The sequence below is a fragment of the Cryptotermes secundus genome, unplaced genomic scaffold (genome assembly GCF_002891405.2).
Source record: "Cryptotermes secundus unplaced genomic scaffold, Csec_1.0 scaffold89, whole genome shotgun sequence".
Classification (NCBI taxonomy): Eukaryota; Metazoa; Arthropoda; class Insecta; order Blattodea; family Kalotermitidae; genus Cryptotermes; species Cryptotermes secundus.
In genome coordinates, this window is record NW_019725837.1 from 447,156 (window position 1) to 475,146 (window position 27,991).

The 27,991-nt window shown below is 38.9% G+C and overlaps 1 protein-coding gene across 3 annotated transcripts in view; it reads right to left on the minus strand.

Annotated features, from left to right (window-relative positions):
• Positions 1–4,844: 4,844 nt before the first annotated feature.
• LOC111863513 (dynamin-binding protein) overlaps positions 4,845–27,991 on the minus strand; it is a 62,575-nt gene continuing 39,428 nt past the window's right edge. For 2 of the 3 annotated variants that reach the window (XM_023849873.2, XM_023849874.1), the window contains 8 exons: positions 26,489–26,719; positions 25,126–25,278; positions 24,615–24,797; positions 17,600–17,791; positions 16,344–16,539; positions 10,507–10,847; positions 6,830–6,883; positions 4,845–5,588 (listed from right to left, as the gene is read on the minus strand). In XM_023849873.2, coding sequence (XP_023705641.1) covers positions 5,403–5,588; positions 6,830–6,883; positions 10,507–10,847; positions 16,344–16,539; positions 17,600–17,791; positions 24,615–24,797; positions 25,126–25,278; positions 26,489–26,719 — 1,536 coding nt within the window. In that variant the 3' untranslated portion in view covers positions 4,845–5,402. Of the gene's footprint in view, positions 5,589–6,829; positions 6,884–10,506; positions 10,848–16,343; positions 16,540–17,599; positions 17,792–24,614; positions 24,798–25,125; positions 25,279–26,488; positions 26,720–27,991 lie in introns of those variants that run through there. The other variant, XM_023849875.2, reaches the window with a different exon arrangement.

The window sequence follows — 27,991 nt, forward strand, 5'->3', positions numbered from 1 at the left end:
ACAAACACCGTCTTAAGTGAAACAATTTAATTGTAGTTCTTTCTTCTTTCCCTCCTCCACACACAGAGAGAGCCTACAGAGAACAATACCCGAACAGCGATAAAACAAGAAGTGGCCGCTGCAGCACTATAGACATAGGGCGCGTACCCTGAGAAAATTTTAATTTTTAAAAAATTTGGAAAAAGAAAAAGAACAAATTTTATAGACATTTTAACTTGAATTACAGTTTTAAAAAAGTGCCAATTTTAGAAATGAAATTAACGCGTGTAGGTTAACAAAGATTTTATACATACAATTAGAAAGACTGGTGATTTTAAACTACGGGCAGTGTAGCAGCTACATAGGAATACACACCTGATGATGGCCATTTAGGGCCGAAACATGTAGTGTGGAGGAGGGAAAGAAGAAAGAACTACAATTAAATTGTTGCACTTAAGACGGTATTTGTCTCATATATAAGATGAAGAACTGTGTGTTTGCTTCATAGACTGGCAGAAGGCATTTGACCATGTAAACTGGACCAAATTAATGCAGATCCTAAAGGAAACTGGTATCGATTGGTGTGAAAGAAGATTGGTACAGCAAATGCCTTACCAAGAAAGCTCTGGATGGGCTCAGAGACTTCAAATTAGGAGGACAAATTATTCAAACTGTGAAATATGCAGATGACCTTGTGTTAATGGCTAAGGAAGAAACTGTGCTACAGGGCATGATTGATAGACTAATTGAAATTGGAAGGTGCTATGGCATGGAAATGAATGTGGAGAAAACAAAAGTAATGAAAATTTCGAGACAACCAACCCCAGTCACAATAAAGATAGACCAAAAACAAGTGGAGAATGTGAAATGTTTTAAATATTTGGGTAGCTTGTTAACAGATGATGGAAGGTGTACTTGTGAAATTAAATCCAGGATTGCCATGGCAAAAGCTGCATTTAGCAAGAAGAAGAATCTTTTTACCAGCAAATTGGACTTAAATTTGAGGAAGAAACTAGTGAAATGCTACATTTGGAGCATAGCTCTGTATGGGGCTGAAACATGGACACTTAGGGCAGTAGATCAGAAACATCTGGAAAGTTTCGAAATGTGGTGTTGGAGAAGAATGGAGAAGATCAGTTGGACCGATTATGTGAGAAATGAAGAAGTGTTAATTAGAGTCAGTGAGCAGAGGAATATCCTACATGAAATAAGAAAACGGAAGGCTAATTGGATTGGTCATGTTTTACGCAAAAACTGCCTTCTAAAAGAAGTTATTGAAGGAAAGATAGAGGGGCGGATAGAAGTGACAAGAAGTCGAGGAAGAAGACGTAAGACGATGCTGGATGACCTTGGGGACAGAAGAGGATACTGTCATTTGAAGGAGAAAGCTCTATATCACATTAAGTGGAGGAATTGTTTTGGAAGAGACTGTGGACCTGTCATCTGACAGATTACTTATGATGACGATGATGATGATGAGATTCATATTATGGGTGGAAGAACAGTTTACACGCTCAATTTTATACATAACGCCATATTTTGATCTATATTCCATGTTACGGCAGCTACGTAAATGACGTCACTCTTAGGTGTGCGCAATGAACTACTGCTCATCCACCTGTAACTCAGCGGTACCATTCGGTGATGTTAGGGTTAGGTTAGGTTTGCCAGTAGACTACTTCTCATCCATCTGTACCTTGGAGGGGGCGAAGCTCGGTATTATACGTTAAAGTTAGGTTGTGGGTGTACATTATGACAGGTGTGCGCAAATGACTACTGCCCATTGTTATGCTCATTTTGGGTCCTGTTTGGCCGTCGGCAATATCTTACTATTGAATATGTCTGATATCGTAGGAGATCGTTTTATATTTATACAGGGCATTTTATTTCCGAATTTTCTCACATGATAAACTCTTGCATATATTTTTCTGTTTACTGCAGCATCAGTGAGATCTAGGGACTGTAATGCCAATACAAGTAGACAAACCAAAACAGTTCTCTCACTGCTAAGCTTAATGTCACAGGCTACATAAGACACTTCAGTGTTGAAGATAATGAGCAGTAGGTGTTGATAATTCTTTCATGGTTATACTATCTCATAATATATATAATAAATATAACGTGCAATAGGAATCTAGCTGCAGAGCACTGACCAAATCCACTCACAGCAGACAAAGTGGAACCTGATCCATGGGTTCAAATGATTTACTGCTTGTGAAAGGGTTAGAAACTTAGGATAATAAGTTTCACAGAGATTGAACATCTTGTAAAACCAGATAATTCTAAAATGTTAGTTACTAGTGCAGTTAAAGCACACAAATTTTTCAGAAAACTGAGATGTGGTTTTGTAATCTGTATTATAAGTTGTCCTGAGACAATGTGGTATTATATGTAGGTCTTAGTATTCCACGATAACCTGGAGAACAAATCACACAACAGAAAAGGGGAAAAAACAATTCACACAGTATTTTCAGGTAGATAATTAAATTGTAACGTCTATTTAGTGTTCCTTGATTTAAGGTTTTTCTTCATTTAATGTTCAATTCAAATGATGCTACATCAATAATCTCAGTAGTAAATTTTATTTATTTAAGATTTCCCTCAAGTCCTCATATCCATTGCTCACCAAAGACACCTTACGGGGGGGGTCACTGTATTTTGTGTCTTATATTGTAACCAACTTAAAGGCATTACATAGTAACATAAACACAATACAAATATTTTAATTGAGTGGCACGTGAACATACACATACAGGCCTATGTGACATTCTTACATGTACAATTATACCAAATAAATTCAGTTCCCACTCTCTGTGACACCATGGAATCCATAAATTATAACTAGGTTAAAACTGCTGTTTACATTCATGTACATCATACATCCTGAACAACCTGATTTATAGCAATGGAAGAATTCAGAGAAGATGAACACTGAAGCAGAATAATTCCAGGGTGACAAATTTGTACAACTTAACCCTTTTTGCTGGAATTCAACAGCTAGATGATCTGCCTGGAAAGACCTTTACAGTACCAGTGATGAATTCTTCTTGGTGTGTGTTCATGTCAATCTTCATTTGTATTTACTAAACTAAGCACATGTCATGAGTTCCACAAGGCAGCTGTATGAAACATAAGAGTTAGGTTATGTGAAAATGTGAGTATACATCTATGCAGCACAGAATAGACATCATTTTGTCCAGTGATTCAGATTTGAAATTCAAGGCAAGGGATTAACCTGCCAGTGGTACAGTGGGGTTTGCCATATCCAGAGGTAAATATTTATCCTAAATGTTACATGTCACCAGAACCTATGCTGTGGGTCTGTGTAGCACAAGCTAAGCTCTACAGAATGTCAGTGTTTTCAAAAGACCAGTGAGCCTTCACTGGTTGCATGTGAGAAGATCACTTTGATTTCTCACACCCTGCTACACCACTCCCGAGGTAAGACCCTGGTGGAGCTTATTTCAAATTTTATTGGTATTTTTATGTTATGTTTGTACTGAAACTTTTCCGAATGCTGTCAATTTTTAGTATTGCATCTGTATTTGTTGAATTCACAGATGGATCCACATGAAGGTGAAGCTGAAAGAATGACAAGGATGGATAAGGGGCTGAAACTACAGAGGTACCACAGAATGAAAATGACCATTATGATAACAATTTTACTCAAAGTGATCATGACACCAAGCCCAAGACTGGAGATGTCAACAAAAAATGAAGAACTGGAGGACATCATAAATGATGCAGAAGCAAGAAATTATTTCTTAAGAAAGGATAGTCTCATAAAGTAGAGAAATCAATGTCCTTGCATTAATGTAAGAAGTCAGACCCAAAACATCATTGGTGTTGGAAGTATTTAGAAAGAGCACAACTTGATTTCACTTTAAACTACATAATCTTCATTTTGATGACAGTCATCAATGCAGGAAGGTTGTCAACAAAATGACTCATACTCATGGTGTTTTTTAAGAATTTCTTTAGAGCTGTATAAAGCAATGAATAGTTTTGGGGGGAAAAATTGATGTTAATTTATGAATATGTACCTTTAAATTTATTAATTGTACATGAAAATTTTTAAAATTGCACACATGTCCATACTGAATTTATAGTATTACAAAATATTTCTGAAGGTTTTTAGATTTAATTTTAAAGATTAATCCATCTCAAAAATATAAAACCTAATTCTGCACACTTTTATACTTGATTATCTTTCAAACAAAACTACTTTTCATGCTACATGACAAAAACTTTCAAGCAATAAATGCTGTATTAAGAGACACACAGAGTACTTCCAAAATGTGTACCCTAAATGAGGGACTGATATTCAGTATCCAAATTATTATTCAATTCATCTTGCACCCAGTCTTATTCTTCTCTTCCTTAATGCACCATCAGCTTTAGTTTACCCTACTGTGATTCTCCCCTCTCCTTTCCCTGCCACCAACGTCTGTTAATGTTCTGTGCACTCTACCCCTCAAACGGCATATCTATTACCTTATTCTGTCTATCAGCCAGTGCTACACTCTGGGCCATTATGGCTCAGAATTATCTACTCTTGAAAATGAACGTTTTAAGGGCTTTCTTGCACTGTTTTCCACACACCTACAGTTCACTCATGACCCTGGCCCAACCCTTCTTCTCCTTGTTATCATCTGCACCACTTTTTCCATGCTTGGCTTACTCTTTTACTGTGAGGACAGATGCAGGACATTCCCTTGAAACCTTAACAAACATCTACCAGACTGATTCTAAAGGTTTTGACAATAGTGCTTAGCATTCAGAATTACTGGGTTTTTGGACTTGGTCCATCATCTGGTATTCTAAATCCAGTGATTGTGGTTAGCTCTTTCTAAGGGACTAGGTGTCTCCCCTCCCTCACCTGAGGACAGAAGCAGATCCAGTTTCCAAAAAGTTGTATTCTCTAGTTTCTACAATACCAGGCGACTGACATGGTCTGAAAACCCAGTAATTCTGAACCTACTAGACTACACAGCATCATATTCCAGAAGAGAGTATTGTTTGAAAAGTGCTCCCATAGTACTGGAACTGTATGTGCCATTATTCATTAAATACTACATCGTGCTACTGTACATGACGCATATTGCCAGTATGTTGTCCATCTGCAGTTTACAGTGAGGTGTCATATGCTGAGCCTGTAGTACAAGACGGTTCTTAATTTCTGCTAGCAGCATACAACACAGCTGTAGGTAATGACATAAAATTTGCAGAAAACTTATTGGTTAGATTTCATATATTATATTAAAATGAGAGGAAAATATTTGAAAAAACAATACAAGCAGGCGTGCATACACACTTATATGAAAACTCTGTATTTTAATATACACATTTAAAAATCACATGATTTAATATTTGCACAAAGTGTCCAGGATGAAATCAATATAAAAATAAATTGTGCCTGATACTTATTGCTCATATTTTCTGAGATAATTACCAGGCACATAACCTTTCTCACCAAAGCGGTCTTCTACAAACCACCATTCTGGATTACCCTGGATGTCTTGCTGTTGTAGAACAAGTACAATTTGGCCACTCTTTACACTCAGCATATGCATCCCACTGCCTTCAAAATCATATGCAGCATAGAAAAACTGTGAAATAAGGGTAAGGAAAATTACAGATGTGACTCCATCAGTTGGAAATTTGTGACTGAATTTAAATTAAATATCTAATGACCAAAAATTGCTCTGAAACCTACATAAAACAAATCTTGGAAAAACTTGAACAGAAGTCATAACAAGTGAACATCTCCAATTAATTGCCAAATGATTAGCTGCTGCTCTAATTGGTTGATTAAATCTACCTTCAAAATGAGTAAGTCAAATGTCTACAATTACAGCCGCCCCCCCAAAAAAATTCAAGAGCTAGAAATTATACTTAGTTCTAGGATGCCAACTTTAGCACATAGAGGGTGTCGCGTGGTCAGTGAAACAAATCCCCATGGCTATTAATTTCGGTTTTCTAGACTGGAGCTGGTATTTCCTTGAAATGGCTTCTCAATTATGATCACGAGGCTGAGTGGACCCCATTCCAGACCCACTACTTCTCAGAAAATCTGGTAGTGCCGGGAATCGAACCCGGACCTCTGAATCTGTAGCCAGGAACTTCGACCACTAGACCACAGAGGCAACTTACTTCGCCGGCAAGCGGATGTTGCTCAGTGAAAATAGTTCGCTTGTGGACTAAAACCACGGAGTTTGTTTGTTTTGTTGTTCTAGGGTAGCTGCCTCTCCAATTTAAATGGTAACTTCTGCTAACTTTGGCTCCGCTCAGCTCACTTCGGTTTCGCTCGGCACGTCACCGCAGGGAGAGTGGCAGGGTGATGACTCGTCTATTACGCGAACGCTATGTTACCGCCACGTGCCGCTGGGGAGGTAGGGGTCAACATGTCACAATATCACAAAAAGACCGAGTATGACATTCAAGTAGAAACTACTGGAAATACTTCACTGAAGCAAGCAATTTGAACCACTTCCTTGGCAACACAAAAATTAAAGTAGGGCTGCCACTGTGCGTAAGCACAACACTATGCTGGAATATATAAAATTTTGTATGTTCTTAACCCAAGCTCTTCAAAGAGGGGAGTGTTCTGCACCATGCTCTGGCTGTCTCAGTCCTGGAGAAACAGCCCCTGGTACCCAATCCATCAGTCTCAGAATCAGTCTGGACATGGTGGTTAGGAAAATAGCAGGATCTGAACCCCAGGTGCTGTATCAGTAGTCACTATCACTGAATGCAATTAGAAGTGATAGAGTAGAGCAAACCTACTCAATGAAAGGCAGCTACTACACAAGCAGTTATTTATATGAACTTTTAACAAAAACATACTCACCCCTGGTGCATTTCCACTTCCAATGTTGGGAACATTTTCATAAATGCTTCTTGTCTGAAAAAAAAAAAAAAAGCACAAGTGAAGTCTTGCACCAGATTAAATAAAAGGGGAAGATGCTGAGTACAAAGCAAATGCTGATATTTTCATAAGGATGAAGATTTTTTGTACCTTTAAACATTATGAAATTTTTTAATGGATATCTGGAGGGAACAGATTTTCTTACACTAAACCAAGGTTTTAACTAAATGGGTGTTAACAAAAACACATCTAACAACTGTTCAGTTTCTCATATGACTATAGTTGCATGAGTGAGAAGCCTCTGCGTGTGTCTCATTAGAGGGAAAGATCGAGACCCTGCTTCTCAAACATTCTAGAGCCACTGGCTGACAATGAAAATTAAGTCGCCCAAGAACCATTTTGAATGTTCCTAGAGTGTGGCTGCATCCATAATAGCAGTCAGAGCAATCTGAGTGAGCCTCAGCCCAAGCTTAGAAGAGTGGAGTGCAGATGTGTGGACGGAAATTAGAAGTAGTGTTTGTGGTAAATAATAGGTTATTCCAGTGCAGAGACAAAGACAGGACAGAGCAGAGGTGTTTCTGTGTAATCATAGTGCATCAATACAATCAGTGGTTTAATCATGAGACAACTGTTCCACATAATGACAAATGTTACAACTGTTGTCAGAATTCAGAATGAAGATGGATCCAACACTGATGACAATTTTGGAACAACTACAGGAACTTAAGATGGGCATAAGACAATCTGGCAGCCAGCCAGGAAGAACTAAAAGGGACATCTAAGCAAGCCAAGACAATTTGGTGGCCTACCAACATACTAAAAAGGACATACATACCTGCCAAGAGGAACTAAGAAGCAAAATAAGTAACATGAATGCTGAGCAAAGCAAATTTGAAGAAATGATGACATGCCAGATAGATAGTTGATGGGTGTAGGGCATAGCGTGTAGACCCACTGCTGGGTAACAGTTGCAAAACGATGCCTGTTTCTAGGGCAGCAGATTCTTAATAAATGGGATTATGCAACCTAACTAATAATAACGTTACAAATGATATAACAATTCCGTCCACTGTGACTGTTGAAGCTTTTACTACTTCACTTTTTAGCACCCTAACATGTTTTGGTCCCTACAGACCATCATCAGAGGGAACACCGATACTTTCTGAAACTACTATTACATTGGGTGTTTTGATTTTTAAAATACATAAATATGCAATATTTGTAATATATACTTTATATAAAATCCAAATTTCTTACAACTACAGCAACTGTCCTTGACGCATTAAAGTTTTTTTAAAAAAGTTAAAATTCTTTAACTGAATAGGTTCATGTCCCTTGTCCTTTCGTTTTTCTTGACAGGGCCGAACTTGTGCCGCCTGTCTTTCTTGGGAAGGTAGTTCTTGTTGTCATCCTATGTTTGTGTTTAGTGTGCTACACACAAACATAGGAAGTTCGGCCTCGTCAAGAAAAACGAAAGGACAAGGGACATGAACCTATTCAGTTAAAGAATTTTAACTTAAATAACAAAAAGTTCTTAAAAAACTTTAATGCATCAAGGACAGTTGCTGTAGTTGTAAGAAATTTGGATTTTATATAAAGTATATATTACAAATATTGCATATTTATGTATTTTAAAAATCAAAACACCCAATGTAATAGTAGTTTCAGAAAGTATCGGTGTTCCCTCTGATGATGGTCTGTAGGGACCAAAACATGTTAGGGTGCTAAAAAGTGAAGTAGTAAAAGCTTCAACAGTCACAGTGGACGGAATTGTTATATCATTTGTAATAGTGTTAGTGTGATGGACCAGAATGAAACAAATCAAATTAATAATAACAGCTTGGTAAACACGTTCCCCGGGCAATGAATATTCATGCAACAGGAGAGGAATGGTGTTGCCTGTGTAGTCTGTGCCAAGAAGTTATGACCAGGACAGTTAGGGCAATGGGTCAGCTGAGTTCTGCAAGGTAGGCTGTGAAGATTTGGTGCTATAACTAAGTTGACAGTTCGATTGTGGAGTGTTAACCAGTGGGCAACAACGTGACAACAGAAGCTGAAGAATCTCAATTGCTGAGATTTGTTGCAAGGAAATGAACAGTGAAAGCAGACTGAGAAGACTTAAGATTGTGTTGATTTGTAGTGTGGAAATCAGTGATAAGTGTTATAAGTTAATGGTGGATGGTTGGGACTATGCCCCCCCCCCCAGGAGGAAGAAGCTGAAGGCTGGACACCATCTGGAGTGGAAGGATATTCCTGACTGCACCCCTCTATACAAGAGGGAGGACAAGGATGGGGCTATACAACAGTAAAACTGGTTACATGTGAAGAACAGTGTGGAAAAGCAGTGTCAACAGTGTGACATCCATGCAACATGCTGAAGCCCCTGAATGTGGGGCTTGAGGTACCAGTGTAACACTGGCACACTGTTCAAGGGGATCACTACTGATGTAACAGGACCCTATCCAGAGAACCATAGGGGAAATCAATACCCCCTGATTGGCATGGGATACTTCACCCAGAGGTTGGAAGTTGGCCAGCAACAGGATAAAGGCCCATATGACTGCCCAGCCAACTCTGTGGCATTCTAGGAAACAGACTAAACCTCTGGTTGTACTGCTTGATCCAGACTAGTGGAAAGTCTTCTAAGTTGCAGCCATGCTGGGAGGGAACCCAGATCAACAATGTAGGCTACAGGATCCACCATCACCCCATAGCAAAGATGACAGTGGTGCCATATCTAGGTGCTACTGGAGATGAAAACCCTTGAGGAAGGGGAAATGTTGCACATATATGCATCTTGTTTGAAGGAAAGACCAACATCCCATTTCTTGGAGATTCTAGAACCATCATTGACAATAAAGTTGCAGCATCGGGAATATTCCCCAAGTAGGGCTGTGCTGATTGAAGCAGATGGAACAGTTCAAGTGAGTGAGTGAGTGAGTGAGTGAGTGAGTTTCAGAGTCGGTCAGAGGCACTAGAGTACAGCCATGTCTAAAAACATAGAGGATATAGTGCATGTTGTGAATCTCAAGTTTAAGACAACAAGAAAAGGACAGAGCAGTGGTATGACAGTGCAATCGTAATGGATCAAGACATACCGAAACCAAAATCTTAACTGTACTGACAGCGAGACATTAAATATTCGAAATAATGATAAACATTACCGTATATAAGTACGATGAAAGACATTCTTTATATAAGTAGGTGGAACTGTTTCTACACTAATAAATAGAATTATACAATCAACCCTAATTTCCAAAATAATAAAACATGAAATAAATGCTGAGACCTCAGTTGAGAATCAATGCCACTATGATGCAATAACCACCATGGATGCTGCCCATGAAATGTAATGTCACTCACCAAACATTACATCTGTGCAGCAACAATTTCTGGAAGAGAAAAACTAGAATGTCACATCACAATCATACCATAATCACACTAAATTGACATATCAGTTCTGAAGGGTCACATATCTTTTACACTAAGTGTAGGTTATTTCCTAATTGAAATTCACTAATGTGGGAACATTAGAACAGAATTTCACTGTACCTCAATAAACTGAAAGAAAATGAAGTTAACATTAATTTCAGCAGTTGGTTTTAATGTGTTAAAGTATGTTTGAAATCTATAATGTAAGTGAACAAAATTGCACTCACAGCTGATTCTGGTATTTCTTCATAAATGTGAGTGTCCTTTTCATGTTCTCTGGTGCTCTGATATTCACGCTCTGAAGCAGCTGAAGCTCTTGACCTTTCTAACCGAGGACTAGAATCAGCAGATGATACAACTTCATCATATGAGGGCGGTGGTGGCTCCAGCAGTCTTGGTGTAGGAGAATGTGTCCCTACTTGTGATTTTCTTTGGTCACGACTTCGGGACCGTTCTTGTGATGGCACATCATCATTTGTACTACCAGATGGCAGATTGGTTGGACCAGCAGAATGGATCCCTTGATAGAGCGGCTCTAACGAGCTGTTAGGTACAAAACCTTTTGTTACTAGAAAAAGGAATTCATACATTTTAACCATTTTATAACATGGTAATGAACCTTCTTATTTCAAGAAAGGCATGGAATTTTTTGTCCAGCTACATGACTATCCATTCCATTTATTTCACTTTCTAATTGATCCTGATACAGACATAAAACAAGCCACAGGATATAGAATGAGTCACAAGATCAAAATTTAAGTTACAATAATTAAATGAAACATGTCAAAAACAAAAAAACAAAACAAACATACATGCAAACAATTATAAAACATAAAGCGGACATACATAAACAAATTTACATCGGATACAATAAATATCAAAATTCTAATTCTGGTTCACTTCATTAATAAAATTGACAAAGACAATAATCCAATACAACAATTGATAACAGTAAACCAGATACAATATAAACAAGCTGTATGCTAAGGCATGAGTCAAAGTTATAAAAATTCATTATATAATATAAAGTTTATAGTAATATTTCATCAAAACATAAAATTATATTCATCTAATTCATTCTATATATCAGGTAAAATTCCAATTCCATAGATCCATCTGTAGGATGAAAGCGTCAATGTCATCCTTAACACCAAATTTCACCATCAAAGAACTCCTTCAATGAATAAAAGGAATTCAATAAAAGATAATNTTAATCACAGAACATACTAATAAGCAGCTCCACAAGAATGACCCTGCTTCACAGAGTTGGTTATACATATTTCTGACTCCTAGTAACCGTTTGAACCTAGAAATTCATCTAAAAAGTAAAGTAAAGGCATCCCTGTAACATGTCGTGGAGGCCCATAAGGTTGTGAGATGTTGAGGTTTCCACATTTTCTAGACAATTGCCTCATAGGTGTGGCAAGGTTGTCATCCTTACATGCCAGCCACCCTTTACTCCCAGGAAGGTTCCTGGTACTCATTTCTGTTAGAGGCTGAGTCGATCCCAGGGCCATAGTGCAGCTGGAAGGATTAGGTCAATTGAAAAAATCCAATGACCTCATCGGGACTTGAACCCGTGACCTCCTGGCTTGTAGCACAGTGACTCAACCAACTACACTACTGCGTGCCCCAGAAATTCATCTAAACATTTAAAAATTCAATTCGTATCTAACAGAAAATGCAGTGCATCTCCATTAGAAACACCAATTATGTAATGCTGTACAGGGAAATAGTAACTGTTTATTCTGAGAATCATATGGAGGACATAAATACACAGTGTGCACACAATACCAAGTTTTTAATGATAAACAAAGTTGTGATACAGCAATCACAGTACTTTAATCCTTCAGTGTCATTACATGCATGTTAACACCAGGTATTTAACTGACCTACTTGTGGTTTCACATACAGTGTATAATCTACTGCAACCTTAATTTATCTGCCCTCTAGATGAGGAATGAAATACTCTGTTGAAATGGAGTTTGCATCAAGATATGATGAAATAAATTAGCCCTCTATTTATGTACCAATGACCTTAGTTACTGTGCAGCTGACAAGGCAAAATTCTAATCTAAACATCTGACACCACAGTCAGAGAAGCTGTAAATGAAGTTCTGGATGATGATATTATGGGTTGAAGTAATTTTGGTGATCACTGTGACTTGATGATGATTAGCCAATTATGCAGTGACAGTGACAGTGACAGTGTAAATGATGGTGACGAACAAAGAACTGTGACACATGTTGAACAAGACGTAGGAATCAGAGGGCGGTCAATGAAGTTTGTGTGGCACGATATCAGCACTCTGTCCGTAGCATGGAAAATATTTCATTGTTTGCAAGGCCCACAGTTCAACACATCTAATTTGGATGTGGTGAACATACCTGAACAAATTTCTGAGCTAACAGTAAATAAAATCAAAAAATATGAACAGTGGGAAATTCTGAAAACTTCTGGTGCTCTTGCACTTCACTGAGGAATTGGGAAGTGGCAAAATGTATGTAGCTTTAGCTATATTTATATGCGCTCCGTTTATTTTAGAAACTCTTTGTCATTGGAAAGAATGGCACTAATATAAAAATTTAAAACGAATTAATTTCAAGGCTCTCCCACACTTTTCAAGACATAACCAGTCATTCAGCATCTGAATAACAATTCCAAAATATGTACCTTCCAAACCAGGATCCAGCTACAGACAAATCTTTGACTCTGTGGAAGGGCCACCTACTGTTCAGGAAAACACATGCTACTTAAGGCTACCAACTTTGGTAGAGTCACTTTAACTCTGTAAACCTAGCACAGGCCAATTTTGGTGTTTCATTACTTATACAGGTCATGGAACGGAAATGTGAACGCAGACAAACAAAAATCACCAATTGTCATGGTGCTCGTGGAGCACCTTGAGCATGCCCAGATTTTCTGGAAGGACTGTCTAGATCTGGCCCAATTCCTGAAATCCAAAGCCACAGACTGTAGAGGCACTTTTTCTACCAACAGGAAAAATGCCCTCCCATCATATAGGATAAAAACCTGAAGAAGGGAGAGCACTGCCGATTCCTAGCAGGATAAGAGAAGGGATGCTAAGATTCTGACAAAAACAAAAAAGAAATGCAGTCCAAAATAGATAAAGGAAATACAGAGGAGAGGAAACCTGCAGTTGTGTATGACTACAATCAGAACATGGGAGCAACTGATTTCAAACATCAGCCACTAAAACGTTATATGGTTGAGTGAATGAAAGGTTGTGGTACATAAAATTATTCAAAATATCACTCAATGCTGCTATACATAATTCCATGATAATATAGCAGCCCATGCCAAACAATAAGGAAAGAGACCCTTCTTCTCATAAAGGGTCTCGCAGAGAAATACAAGACTGTTGTCCCTCACCCTACATATGGCTGTCCTTCAACCAAATCACCTCCAAAGAGACCGACTGAATGTAATTTCCTACAGCAAATTCCTAACATAGGAAAGAAGGCTAAGTCAGAGTAGATGCATCATGTGCTCATAACATAGAAAACGAAGGCAAACAATTTATTGGTGCAGTATATATGAAGTAGGCTTATGCTTCAAAAGCTTTCATAAAGATCTTCACTTCTAATATGGCTGACTTCTTCATGCATACACAGAATGTTCAGTTAATAAGGTAAGACATTAACCTATAATCTGTGGTTTAACTTAGACCAAAGGTTTCCGAAGTATGAGATCCTCTTCCATTACAGACTTCTTATTGCTAAGATGTACAAATACTTCAGTGATTGAGTACAACATGCAAACGTTTCACTTCCATACATAATACATATATCCTGTAACATTCACTATGTGTAATCATTACAGTCCGGTATCAAGTACTAACAAGTGGGGTTTCCTAAACCATCAAATAATGCATAAATTTTTAATGGGTGTAAAAAGAAAATCAGGCCATTAACCTACAGCAAATACTAGTCAGAGTTTTTTATACTGAAACCAAAATCATGATGATGAATTGTATTTGTCTTTCAGTTTCATGAGTGTTGTAATTAACAGCGAAGAAGAACCTCAGTGCATTTGATCTGTTTCTTAGCAGCTGACAGCATGAAGCCAAATATACTGAAGCAGCAACTTGAAACGAGACATTCAGAAATGAAGAACAAGCTTGAAGAATACTTCCACAGACACTTCATGAAATTTGCATCCAGAAGAACAGTTCTGTTGATATTATACTGTGGCATCTAAAGGCCTGCTAGCATCTTATCAAGTGTCATACAGAAAACCACAGAACAAGAAACCGCATACAAGGTGGTTCAAATCTGATCAGGACTGATTTTTTTTTAAAAACCATAATTGCCAAACACTTACTTGCACATGTCAGTCTTCAACGTACTACCCTCCAGAGTCAACACATTTTTTCCAACGTTCTGGAAGCATCCTGATGCCCTTTTCAAAAAATGCTTGTGGTTGGCAGTGTATCCTCTCCTGAACAGTCTGGATGACGGCGTCATCGTCCACAAACCTCCTGCCTTGCAAGTCTGATTTGAGCCTTCCAAACAGGTAGAAATCACTTGGGGCCAAATCGGGACTGTACGGTGGATATGTCAGAAGGTTCCATTTCAAATTCCGGAGGGTTTCCATTGTTGTTTTGGCCGTATGGGGACATGCATTGTCTTGAAGGAAGGCTACCTGCTTTCCACCTGTCTTCCGCTTGGATCGGATCTTTCCCTTCACGTCTGTTGCCAGGTCTGAGTAACAAGCTGCATTGACTGTTCTGGCATCTGTCACAAAGTCTATATGGATAACCCCCCTGCCAGTCCCAGAAGAACGCTGCCATCACTTTTCCTGCCGAATGGCTCCTCTGCGCTCTCTTGGGTTTGGGAGAACTGGTATGCCTTGCGTGATGACTGCTGGGACTTTGGAATGAAGTAGTTCACCCATGTTTCGTCAGTGGTCACTACAGACGTAAAAAATACATCACCTTTGTCTTCAAACTGATGTAGGAGATGACTGGCAGCTTGCATGCGCATCATTTTGTTCACATCCATCAAAGTGTGTGGTACCCACTGTGCATTCACCTTGCGATAGTGAAGGTGATATTTCACGATGTCTTCTACACTACCAACACTGATGGACAGCATTGCTCCAAGTTCCTTGATAGTGAAGCGCCTATTCCCACAAATAAGCATGTCTGCACGATCAATGTTTGGCTCGGTGACGGATGTTCACGGCCAACGATCATGTGGTTCATTCTCCATGCGTGCTCTGCCCTCTGTGAAGCGCTGACACCACTAAAACACACAGGTCCGTGAGATACACTCTTCCCCATACTGTTGTTGGAGCCTGTGGTGAATTTTAGCAGACAGGACATTTTCTCAAATGAGGAATTTGGTCACAATGCGTTTTTCCACGTTCCGCAGTACCTTCTGTTCGCTCATCACTCTAGCAACTCCCAGACAGGACTGAACAGGTTCTAACCCGAACAGGAGGGAGGGTGGAGGTTGTGGCTTCACACTCTCAAGGTCGCACAGCTGCTGCGCAGTATGACTTCTTTAGGCACAAATCAGTCCTGGTCATATTTGAACCACCTTGTATAATCAGATGTCAGTCGTGCAATGAATACTGAACTTGTGGTCATACTTGGAGGGATTACTTCCTAATTATACCTTCTAGTGAACAGTGAATTTTTAAAAAATTATATTCTGAAAGGCTTTCAGCGGTGGCCCATGTGCCAACACCATCAGGAAAATAAAAGAGGTCCAGTGTAGAACTGCTGAGCCAGTGGTTCAAGACCATGGCAACAAATGTCTTCACAGGTGAAAGGCAAAGGTTATTAAAAGTGTTTATGGAATGGATGGAGGGGGATGAAGAAGTTTGGAATGTTGGGGGTGAGTGCTGACTGTGAGAGAGATGATGGTGACTGTGAACAGAGGTGACAGGAATGGTGAAAACAGTGAGGCTGGAGAAGCTAAATAAAGGGTAGCAATTTTAAGAAGTATTTTTTTTTGGGATCAAAAGATTTTAACCTCTTTAGATGAGGGTTCTATTGTAAACATAGAGAAAGTTAAAAAAAATAATGTAACTTACATCCATCCTCAACAAACCACATTCTTGTGTCACCCAATGGATCATGTTTCTTGATCACAGCAACAATATTCCCTCTGCTAACTGTGAGTTCCACTGCTTCAGCTGCTGTGTATGGCACAGCAACACAGTACAGCATATCATGAGAGTATCGGCTCTGTAAATATGCTTGCTGACTGTGACTCTGAATCTGGTTGTGCTATGTACACAGACAGCATGAAGAAACAAATTCAATGAAATTAATACTTTTATTTCCTAATTATCTCAAGTATTGTAGGTACAAATAAATCTAATGTTTTAGTACTGAAACACAAGCGTAAAATAAAAAAAAAACACTTAAAGACGGTTTCTTTTTCAAGAAATACCAAAGGTAGTAAACTTCTGGTTATCCAGTATTCAAGGATCCAGAAAATTTATTCAGAAACAAATCTGAGACGCATATATGTTCACCCACTATGTGGTGGTATTATTAATATTAATATTATTATCACTAGTATTATTATTATGGTGCGGGTGGCAGTACTAAAAGTGGAAACCTCTAAAATTATCCATATTTTAAGAAATAAATGACTCTTCTAAGTGTGAAATATTTATTATCTTATTTTAATCTTTATTTAGCTTAAAATGCTTTTCATGGATCTCACCTGTACAATACATTTCACATCTAAAATCTGTGCTTTTAAAGGTAGGATCTACAAGCCTAGCAGTTCTTCAATATTTTCCAAATAATTAAATTAACTGTAAGAAATTACAGAAGAGGTCTGAGTATCAGAAACATAAAATTACAACAACAGAGAAATGTCTGAAAGGGTCTCAGAAAACAGTTATGGAAGAAGGAAAATGAAACATCACAAAAAGGCACAAGTTTTCAGGCTTTCACAGCATTGAGCGTTCAGATTGTGATTCCTGGGTTGTGACACCACATTGTATATAATGTGACAGCACTTCTGCGGATAGAGTGTCGCGTGGTAAGCACAACGAATTCCACAGCCATTAATTTCGGTTTCCTAGACCAGAGCCTCTATTTCCTTAAAATAGCTCCTCAATTATCATCATGAGGCTGAATGGACACTGTTCCAAACCCACTACTTCTCAGAAAAAATCTTGTAGAGCCAGGAATGGAACCCGGACCTCTGGATCTGTAACCAGGCGGTCTGATCACAGAGAGGGATAATGTGAAACCAATCTGGTGTTTTCCATCACTGGAATTAAATTTATTTGAATGAGTCAGTTCATACTGTCTGATGGACAATACTTACTTTGTTCAGTGTGTCAGATTCAAACTGCTTAGTAGCTGATGTGGGTGAAGTCTTTGAATTTCTCTTTGTTAATGTATCGGTTTTCACACTTTTGGGTGAAAAACTAAACCTTCCCAGCTGATTCCATACCAAACTATGCTTCACTGCAAATGATTCTATTGCATCACCTTGAGCAGACTTCATGAAGGGAGTCTACAAGAATAAATATTAAATTAGTTTAATTATAGCTGCCCTGCCAATAAGGCACTGGAAATAATGTCTCACAAGCATTAACTCTTTTTTATTTATTTTCTAAGCATCTAACTAACAACTGGTGCAGATGACAATATGCCAGTCAAACTCATGTCAACAGATTATTTTATATTTCACAAGAAAACTTATAAAAAACATTATAGTGAAGTTCAGTACACTGAGAACTGGAAGTGAAATTTTACAAGCACCTGCCCATTTCAATCACATTCACACTAGAAAGAAATATGAGTAAATACAATAGTGAAAACCTCTGCATCTTAAACTTTATCAACTTATATCAACAGCTAATATTCAAATAGATTTACACATAAAATTTACCTTATATTTATAATATTTATGACCTTAGAGAAATTATGCATTCCCAATCCTATAACCAACATGAAAATACAAATGTGTATATTTATTTTAATGCTCCCACTATGAGCTTCATGCCATCTGCTTCATTCATAAAGGTGAAGAAATCAAGACTGTAGTAATCTGGATTATGACAGCGAGCATTTTTCTTGGTGGTTGCCAGAGTTTCAGAGAAATGTGCTGCTTCTAGTTTCCTATCCTGAACATGGAGGATGCAGATTAATCTGAAATGTGGGCAACCACCTATGAAACTACAAGCTGTTATAACCCAGCAATGGCCATGAAAACCTCCACTCTCATCCAGGGAAGACTCAATTTCTGAGATGGAAGCACCCACAGGGCATTTACCCCCAGTGACAGGGTCACTATGGACTAAATGTGCACCAGGAACCATGGTAGGACTCCAGTGTTCATCATACACAAAATCCTGACTTTGTCAGATGTGAGGGAAGGGAAAGAAATGGAGGAAAACCAGTCAGATCCAAATAATTTCAAACAAGATCAGACCTCTGGCACAGGAGTCTGGTTATCTACCCTACTTTCCCAGGAAGGTTTGTAGGTTATTTATTTAGGCTGTTCAAAAATGACTGACACTCACTCCATAACTCTGGAAAAGTAGCAGTGTCAAATGTGAGCCGGTGTATGTGGAAGACATAATATAGTGCCGCCTATGGCCAAGAGATACTGCAACTGCACACAGGTCGAACAGTACTGCATCATTCGTGGAGGTGTACAGGTGCAGTCGTGGACAACGCTCAGACAACAAGGAAGCAAACAATCACGGGCAACAGTGGACTGTGAGGTTTCTCTGGAGGGAAGGAGTGGCAGCACCAAGTCACAGAACCATGTTTCGCTGGATAGCAGAGTTCAAAGACAGCAAGGACTGTGTGGAAAAAGACAAAAACAGTGGGTGTCCAGCAACGGCATGCACACCAGACAGTGCCCAGTGCATGTCTGACTTGATATTGGAAAACAGGCATATCACTTTCGACGAACTAGACAACGCAACGGGTTTGTCACACGGAACACTGCACACCATCATCCATCAGGATGTGAAGATGAAAAAGGTCTGTGCTCATTGGGTGCCCCATTTTCTCACCATTGTGCAGAAGCAGAAGCGTGTGGAGACATGCCAACAGTTGCTGCAGCTGTATAGCACAGATCCAGCAGAGTTCTTTGAGTTTCTAGTCACCATCGACGAGTCATGGTTCTGGCATGAGACTACAGAAAAGAAATGCCAGTCCATGGAGTGGAAGCACGCTGGGAGCCCTCCTCCCAAGAAGTCACGACCGGGACTATTCGTCCAGAAGCAAATGGCGACTGTGCTCTGGGATCAGAAGGAGGTCCTTCTGGTGGATTGGCTGCCCCCCAGTACTAACCATCGACAGTGATTGGTACTGCAATTCACTGCGCCAACTCCACCGACACGTTCAGCAACGAAGCCATGGAAAATGGGGGTGCAGCATTCTTCTCCAATACGACAATGCACAGCCAAATGGCAGTAGGGAGACCATTGCCACCCTGGCTGCTCTAGGCTACACCGTGCTGCCTCATTCACCATACTCGCCTAATCTTGCCCCTAGTGTCTACGCTCTATTCAATGAAATGAAAGACATCATGCGGGATAAGATGTTCACCTCCAAAAACGAACTTCAGGCAACTGTCCAGCAGTGGCACCGGGATACCCCTAAAGAATGGTTTGTTGTGCAAATATGGAAACTGCCGAACAATGGCAAAGGTGCACAGACATTGGCGAGGAACACCTCTAATATAATCTGTATGTATTTTGTTCCAATAAATGGTTACTGTGAAGAAAAAACATTTAGTGGCAATCATTTTTAAAGCCCCTAGTCCTATACTGTTGAGCATTAAATGAAACAAAAGGGCAATTATAAATAAAGAATGGTAAGGATATGGTTACTGCTACATGATCTTTTGAAATGTGCTGCTGAACTACATGCCTTCGTACTGTTCATTCTTCACATGTTGTGGTTGCTCCTACTGTTTGGCTTCACCTTCCATTCTTCTCTTCTGCTGAAAGTACAGGATGTTTCTGACATCCCATTTAATTGCATATATTTACCTAACTACATAGCAAACATCACTTTGTATTTGGTGTCTTTGAGTTCAGTAGTCTTAGGAAATTGACAACCACATAAACACATTTTCAATATGTGCACCACTGGTATCCATGATCATCTGCAGCCTACGTCAGGGACTGCACATAACTATAGCAAGTGTCACATAACTTCGAACAGTGATATTTGGAGATATGTGTTCAGGAGTGAGGCTTTGAAACATCTCCCAGTCCATCAGTTTTTCAACTGGGTCCAAATTCCCCTTCAATCTAACAGGGTCCAGAATGCTAAACATTATTGGTAGGTGACCTGAGTCCAAAATGTCAGTGACAATGACTTCTGACAGTGTGTAATGCATAGGGCATTGTGGAGCTGAAATTTCAAAGTTAGAATTAACAAATAATTTCAAAAGTTTCAAGCCTGAGAGGTTTGAAACTTTACTAATCCAAACAGGCTGTTTTGCATTCAGGTCACCTGCAAGGACAGACTTATTTGCAAAACCTAGGACCTTTGTCATGTCTGTGTCACTCCACAGTCTTTCTGGATACTTATAAACAGGTGCAAGGAACATTTCAGTATTTCCAATTGGTATGCACACCTCTGTTGCCTCTATTGAAAGGAGAGGAGGTAGGTCTGTATAAGTGTGAGGGATACCTTTCACAACTGTAATTGCAGTCCTGCCCTCATGCCCATCTTCATGGTCAGTCTGATAAGTTTCATAGTTTGGGATGTAAAACCTCATATGAGGTTTCAGGTGTCTCTCTGAGAATGGCACCATGCATATATTTAAGTCCTGCAACAGTTTCCTTACCTCATAGGCATGCCTTCTGATGCCATGAGCATTGAATGCTATGATTTTCAGAGGTCTATGAACTCTTGTTGGCATTGTTCTTTTAGTTATGACAGCAACCTTTTCCTTTTCTGTTGCAGCAAATGATAGCTCTGTCACTTGTCCATTTGGTCCTCATTGCGTAACATCAGCATGGACCGCAAAGAAAACACTGCATCCTTTATTGTAGCATCAGTATCTGTTGCTGCAGAAAAGTGTTTACTGGACCATTGCCTAACAATGGCTGCATTTATTCCTTCCAATATTCTGGCTTCCATTCATCATGTCACAATATAAAAATTTATGCCACAAAATGCAAGCTATGGCTTGTTTCTACATTCAAAAGTCTGATTCAATGAAAGTGTCCTAGAAAGTAAAACCAGTCTTTCATGGTTAAAGTCAATAATTTGCCTCATGCTGCCAGGATAGACAATGCAACAATTAAGGCTTAAATTAGTCTGACCTAAATACAATGGAGGTGTCCTTTCACTTTATCTATCATAATACTGTCAAGGGGACTGGACAAGGAGCATGTCAACTAATCTGGCTTGTGTTTGCCTCTCTTTCAGGAAACAAGAGACTCACTCCTGCCTCCCTAGACTTTTTAGAGACACAGGGGCCACACCAGCCAAGTAGGCACCCACATACGAGGGTAATTCCAAAAGTAAGGTCTCCTATGTCTGAAAATATAAAATAAACATTTATTTTCAATTTTGGATACATCAGTTGAATCTTGAACATGTACTCATTTCTCTACATAATCACCATTTCGGTCGATGCATTTTTGTAGGCGCAGTGGCAGTTTTTGTATGCCCACGTCATACCAGTTCACCTCCATGCTGTTCAGGAAACTTCGAACCTCAGCTTTCACCTCATCGTCGTTGTTGAAGCGCTTTCCAGACAAATGTTCTTTCAACTTTGGAAAGAGATGGTAGTCACTGGGCGCCAAGTCCGGACTATAGGGTGGATGGGTGATGATGTTCCATCCAAACTGTTGCAGTTGAGCGACGGTTTGTCGGGCAGCATGGGGGCGAGCGTTATCGTGGAGAATGCTTACGCCCTTGCTCAACATCCCTCTTCTCCGGTTCTGAATCGCCCGCCTGAGTTTTCTCAGTGTCTCACAATATCTCTCAGCGTTTATTGTGGTCCCAGTTTCCATAAAGTCAACCAACAATACCCCGTTTCGATCCCAAAACACAGTTGCCATGACTTTACCGGCAGACTGTGTTTGCTTGAATTTTCGAGGCTTAGGCGAAGAGGAATGCCGCCACTGACGTGATTGTTGTTTTGTCTCAGGTGTGAAGTGGTACGCCCAGGTTTCGTCGCCTGTGACAATTGAATTCAAGAAGTTGTCCTTTTTGTCAGCATAGCGGCAAAGAAATTCACGGGAAGAGTCAACTCTCTGCCGTTTGTGGTCTTCCGTGAGCATTCGTGGGACCCATCTTGCGCACACCTTCCGATAATTCAACTTCTCTGTCAAAACCCAATAAATGGTGGTTCGGGAAACCTCAGGAACCGAAATGCAGATATCTTCGAGTGTGATGCGCCTATCCTGATGCATGACTCGCTCAATCTTCGCGACTGTCTCGTCAGAAATTGACGGTCTCCCAGTTCTTTTTTCGTCGTGTATTGCAGTACGACCAGATTCAAACTCCCTACACCACTTGCGGACGTTCTTTATGTCCATGCACGACTCGCCATATACTTCCACCAATTGACGATGAATTTCAATTGGTTTAGTCCCTTTTGCGTTCAAAAACAGAATAAATGCGCGAATCTCACACTTCGCGGTTTTAGTAATCGGGAGCTCCATTTCTAACGGCAACCATGCCAAGACTGAGCGTCCTAGCTACATGCGCGCATGCTTGGTGGCATTGGGGGGAGTGGGGGAAGCAACGAATGCAACAGGGTTGCCAACAGCCGCACGAAAAATTACCCAGCGCTTTGGAGACCTTACTTTTGGAATCAGCTATGTATAAGTCTCCTTTGGAATATATACAGCAATCCCATCATTTTTTCCATGTTTCAAAAGCACCACTGAAGTAATTTTCTTTAATGTTGTCGAGTATCGCTTGTGATTCCCTTTGGATGTGAAACACTGTATAAAAGTGTTGTTTTTCTGTTTCATTTTCAATTTGGGAAACAAAATGAAATCAGAGGGGGCTAAGTGCAGCAAGTATGGGGGATGAGGAACAATAACCATGTTGCTGTTAGTCACAAACTCTGTGGTTTTCAGGGATGTGTGGGTAGGCATATTGTTGTGACGGAGCAGTGTGGTGCATGTTCATATTTTCTGTTAAGATCGTCTGAGAAACTCCATAACTGATCCCAATGTTCTGCGAGCTCATGGATTGTTTTGGTGATGGTCTTCATTGATGAGTTCTCAAATTTTTTCAAGATTTTCTGTCGTTTTGCTGGTGCTTGGTTGCCCTGAACATTTGTCATCTTCAACTGACACTCCACTGGCCTTGAAACGTGAATGCCATTCAAAAACCGCTATCCAGCTGAAGAATGTTCTCCAAAAGCCTCACAAAACATTTCAAGGATTTGGGTAGCAGATTTAAAAAGCTTCACACAAAACTTAATGCAGACACATTGCTCGACTTTACATCCATTGCAGACAAAACAAAACACAAACTTGAAAAAGCACTTGTGTAAAAACAATGCGTGTTCACATCGCAGTGTCAAGTGGTAGACTGACTGCAATAGGTTTGCAGAAGTGTGATCTTGGCCTCCCCTTTCATTGTCTTTCACTGAGGCAGTCACACCAGTATCAGTCCAGGAACTTTCTGATAACATAAAACCTGGTTGAAAGACCAGAAGAGGATAGTATTATCTCAGTGTGGGTCTCAGCTAAGAGGCAGTGGGGTTTGGGTGTGTGAATAGATGTGCAGCAGAGTATGTGGGGAACTGATAAGTTATTTCAGTGCAGGCAGACAGAAGATGCAGAAGAGGACAATGTAGTGGTATTACAGTGAAACAGTAATGTACAAAGAAAAACTGATAACAAGATCATATGAGGCTACTGACAGTGTCACAACAACTGTTCCAAGTGATGAAGTTGCAATATTCAGTTTCATTTCCACTTCCGAATGGTTTCTGAATTATTGTCCCATTCATGCTCACCACTGGAAGCATTTCACCATCAGCTATTTGAATTTTAAGATGCATTATGACTTTGAACTTTGCTCCTTATATCCTTTCACATATATTCTAGCAATTCAGGCATAGAAAAAAAAAACTGATGAAAGGAATTTCTATTTTCCCACACAAATTTTTCTTAGTTTCATGCAAATTAATTCATACCTGACAGGAATGAGACTGGAAATGGAAAGAATAGGAATGGGTTAATCTGTCAGGTAATGAAAACTACTTTCAGATAACTCTTCTAGATCACCAACACTTCTGAAAATGTGGTTTGCAGTATACCAGATGAAAACAAAAGTCTCTAACAACTAAACAAAAATTATGAAAATTACTGTAACAGCTGCAAAGACAATACCTCCATTAGTGCAAAATATTCTTTGGTTATTCTTCCCGAGAACATTTTCCGTGCCATAATAAATGCTGCCAAACACTCCACAAGCATTTCAGAAGCCAAGGAATTCAGTGTTGGAAGCTCCTCCAGTAACTGACTGTTCAGTGCTTCATAATTGCTCTTTGTAGCCAGTAACTCTTCTTGGATCTGAAAAGGGAATTAGCACACAAGTCTGATTGACATTTTTGACACTGTTCATTATCCCAGTTCTTGAAGCCGTAACATTTAGGAAACTGGGTCTATTTCATTCTTCAGGTGACAGAATAACATAAGATATTTTACTGCATTATGTCCTTTGGCAGAGATAGTCTCAAATCCTGGACCAGGGCTGTAGGAAAAGAATGGACTGAAAAATATTTTTCATTTAGTGTCATTAGTTTTTCATACAAAAGTCAGTATTCAAAATTATATCAACACATAAAAAAGATGAAGGAACTGCTGTTGTTTATATTACACATTTGACAAAATGACTTACCAATCTGTTTTCCTTGTTCTTCTCAGCTTTGGCAAAACATCCATCATAATCCAACAGTTTATCATGACGTTTCTGCACTAAAATTGCTGGGCCCTCAAATAATTCCACCAAAGTATGTAATGGAACCAAAACTCTCTGCTCCACAATCTTCTTCTGATGTGGTGGAAGAAATTGAACATAACAGTACGTTTAAAACTTGAAAATAATATAGCAAGTTTAGTACAGTGCTTTTCCTAATAATATGTTCTCCAATACACTTACACTTGGTTCTCAGTTTTGGGCTCCAAGTTCAAAAAATGTACTGGAAGAGGTAAGACTACCGACAAGTTGGTCAGTATGAATACTAGATGAAAAAAGTGCTGCCTACAATGACTATACTAAGGCCACAGAAAAATGTTTCATGGATCAGTTCCCTCCAAACCTCAAGCAATTACATTTCTCCCCTGAGTGTACTCCCTTATATTGCCACCCAGTTGTCTAGCCATTCTGTTGACACAAATGGTGGTAGTGATAACCATATGACACTCTTCAGCTCATTATCTCAGGCCAAAGGATGCTTGACTGGAATACTGAAGAAGGCAGAGGAGGAAGCCTTGGACACCATGATCCCCACATTTCTGTGATTTTCTTTACAGCATAATATATTAAAATCCAGGAAAATAGCATACAAATCCATATTTCTTTCAACTGACTACATGAAAGCAAAAGTTCAATGGTCACAGCACACCTCATTACATAATAGTTCTTCAGGCTGCTTCATTTGGGAAAACAAAATGAAGACATAAAATGGTGCACTGGTATGAATTACTAAATTATGAGAATGAAGCCAAGGCCTACACAGTTATATCACTGGTACCCACAGCCAGATCAGGATACCACATAAATAAAATTCATATTCTGACTGGAATTAGAAATTATTTAACAATTCCATGTCAAATATCAAGGTGTACCATCAAACAAAATGCAAGGAAGAACAGTATGTCAGAAGAAATCTGGATGCAGGTACTATTCCGCACACATTTGGAGAGGTAACAACTGAGCTTAGTATTCTAATCACTCATCTAAATTGTTATACATATATGATTACAGAGTTACTCTCCAGACTATTCAGATAACTGAGGACTGTATGATTTGAATTTCTCATAGTGGTCGTTATGAAAGCAGCAGCCCTGAAGACTGAGCAGGCATGTTCCTCCAAGAAACTGGTTGACTCTCATTGGACTACATAGCATTATATCCCAGCGGATGGAACTTTTTGTGATGAGAGTCTTTCTCTAATGTTCATGTTATGACTGATTAGAAATCATTTTACATATGAGTAGAAGAAACACTATTTTATTTATACAAGCTGAACATAACTCACAAATTCCACCCAGAATCGTCTGCAGATAAGTTGTTGGAGTTTGTGATAATCTTCTGCTTCTGAATTACTTTCCTGATAGAAAGGAACGATTGATGCTCCAATGTTAAGCTGATAAGTAATTGTTTCATGCATCCCACAAAGAAATATTTCTACATCCTTTAGGAAACTTCGGACAGTCTTCTCCATGGTGTGAAATATGAATTCATGTTCATCAAACACAGGATCTTTTGTCTACAAACAAAATGAAAGAAACCGACATTTATGTGCATGATACAGAGATATGTTATTACAGCAATATCTCGCATAGTCCGGGTAATTGGTTCTGCCAATATCCCTGACTGTGTGAAATTGGACCAATCGAGGAACTAAATACATACAAAAAATGATAACTGGTTCCAAAAAAATATCCGTTTTTCAATAAATACAACACGATTAATAAATTCAAATGTCTTTATTAGAAATAATTTTAAAAAATTAATGTTTTTCACAATTCATTTTTTATTCTCTAAAAATTCCCATATTGATGTCTGCACATTTTCTTCTTTGGCCTTTTCTCTTCATACATTTCTTTGTAGCAACGAATTGCATTGTTTATCGTTCGGCGAATTGTAAGGCTACATTAAATATTGGGATCAACTTCCATAATGTGCTCTGACAAGGTTTCAACCATTCCAATAATTTTTTATAGTTGTTCAGCTGTTAATTCTCGTGCTGGCACTTCAACACAGTTGTCGCTGTCTAAGTTGTACTCCCGTTCTTCATAAGCCCTTTGTTCATCTATGTAAGTAAGTGTTTCATTATCTAGTTCATTAGTGTTCAATTTGATGCACTCAATTACGTTCACAGAATCAAACCCGCTGAAACCAAGTTGCTGTCAAATTTCCTCTATGTTATTAGTGACTTCAGCAAAACGAGTTTCAAAACCAATGAAATAATTTGCACAATGTGGTATAATATGTTTCCATACTGCCCTCATATTGCTTGCCGTTAAATCATGCCATGCTTTGCCTATATTTTCGATAACGTTTCTGATGTTGTAGCTCTTCCAAAATTCCGTTACAGTAGTGCTCTCCCCACCTCCTTCAGCGATAGCTGTCAGAGCTCAAGAACGAACAACCCGGGCATAGGTACATACATATACAATGGGGAACCCCAGAAAAAAATTGAAATATGTATCATATCGCATAACTATAAAACCACATAAAAATAAACCGCACAAAAAGAGACTTGACTATATAAAAGGAAAAAACCGATCATTTATGTATTAAAAATAATTTTGTGTACTAATTTTTATAATTTACTTTCATTTTGCTCAATTAAAATTTAGTTTGTTATGAAATTTTCAAACCGGACTATAGTGAATCCAGACTGATTGAAGCCGGAGTATGCGAGGTATTGCTGTATTATTATTATTATTATTATTATTATTATTATTATTATTACTATTATTATTATTTAATTGAATTATTTTTATTAATTTCGTTATTATTATTATTATTATTA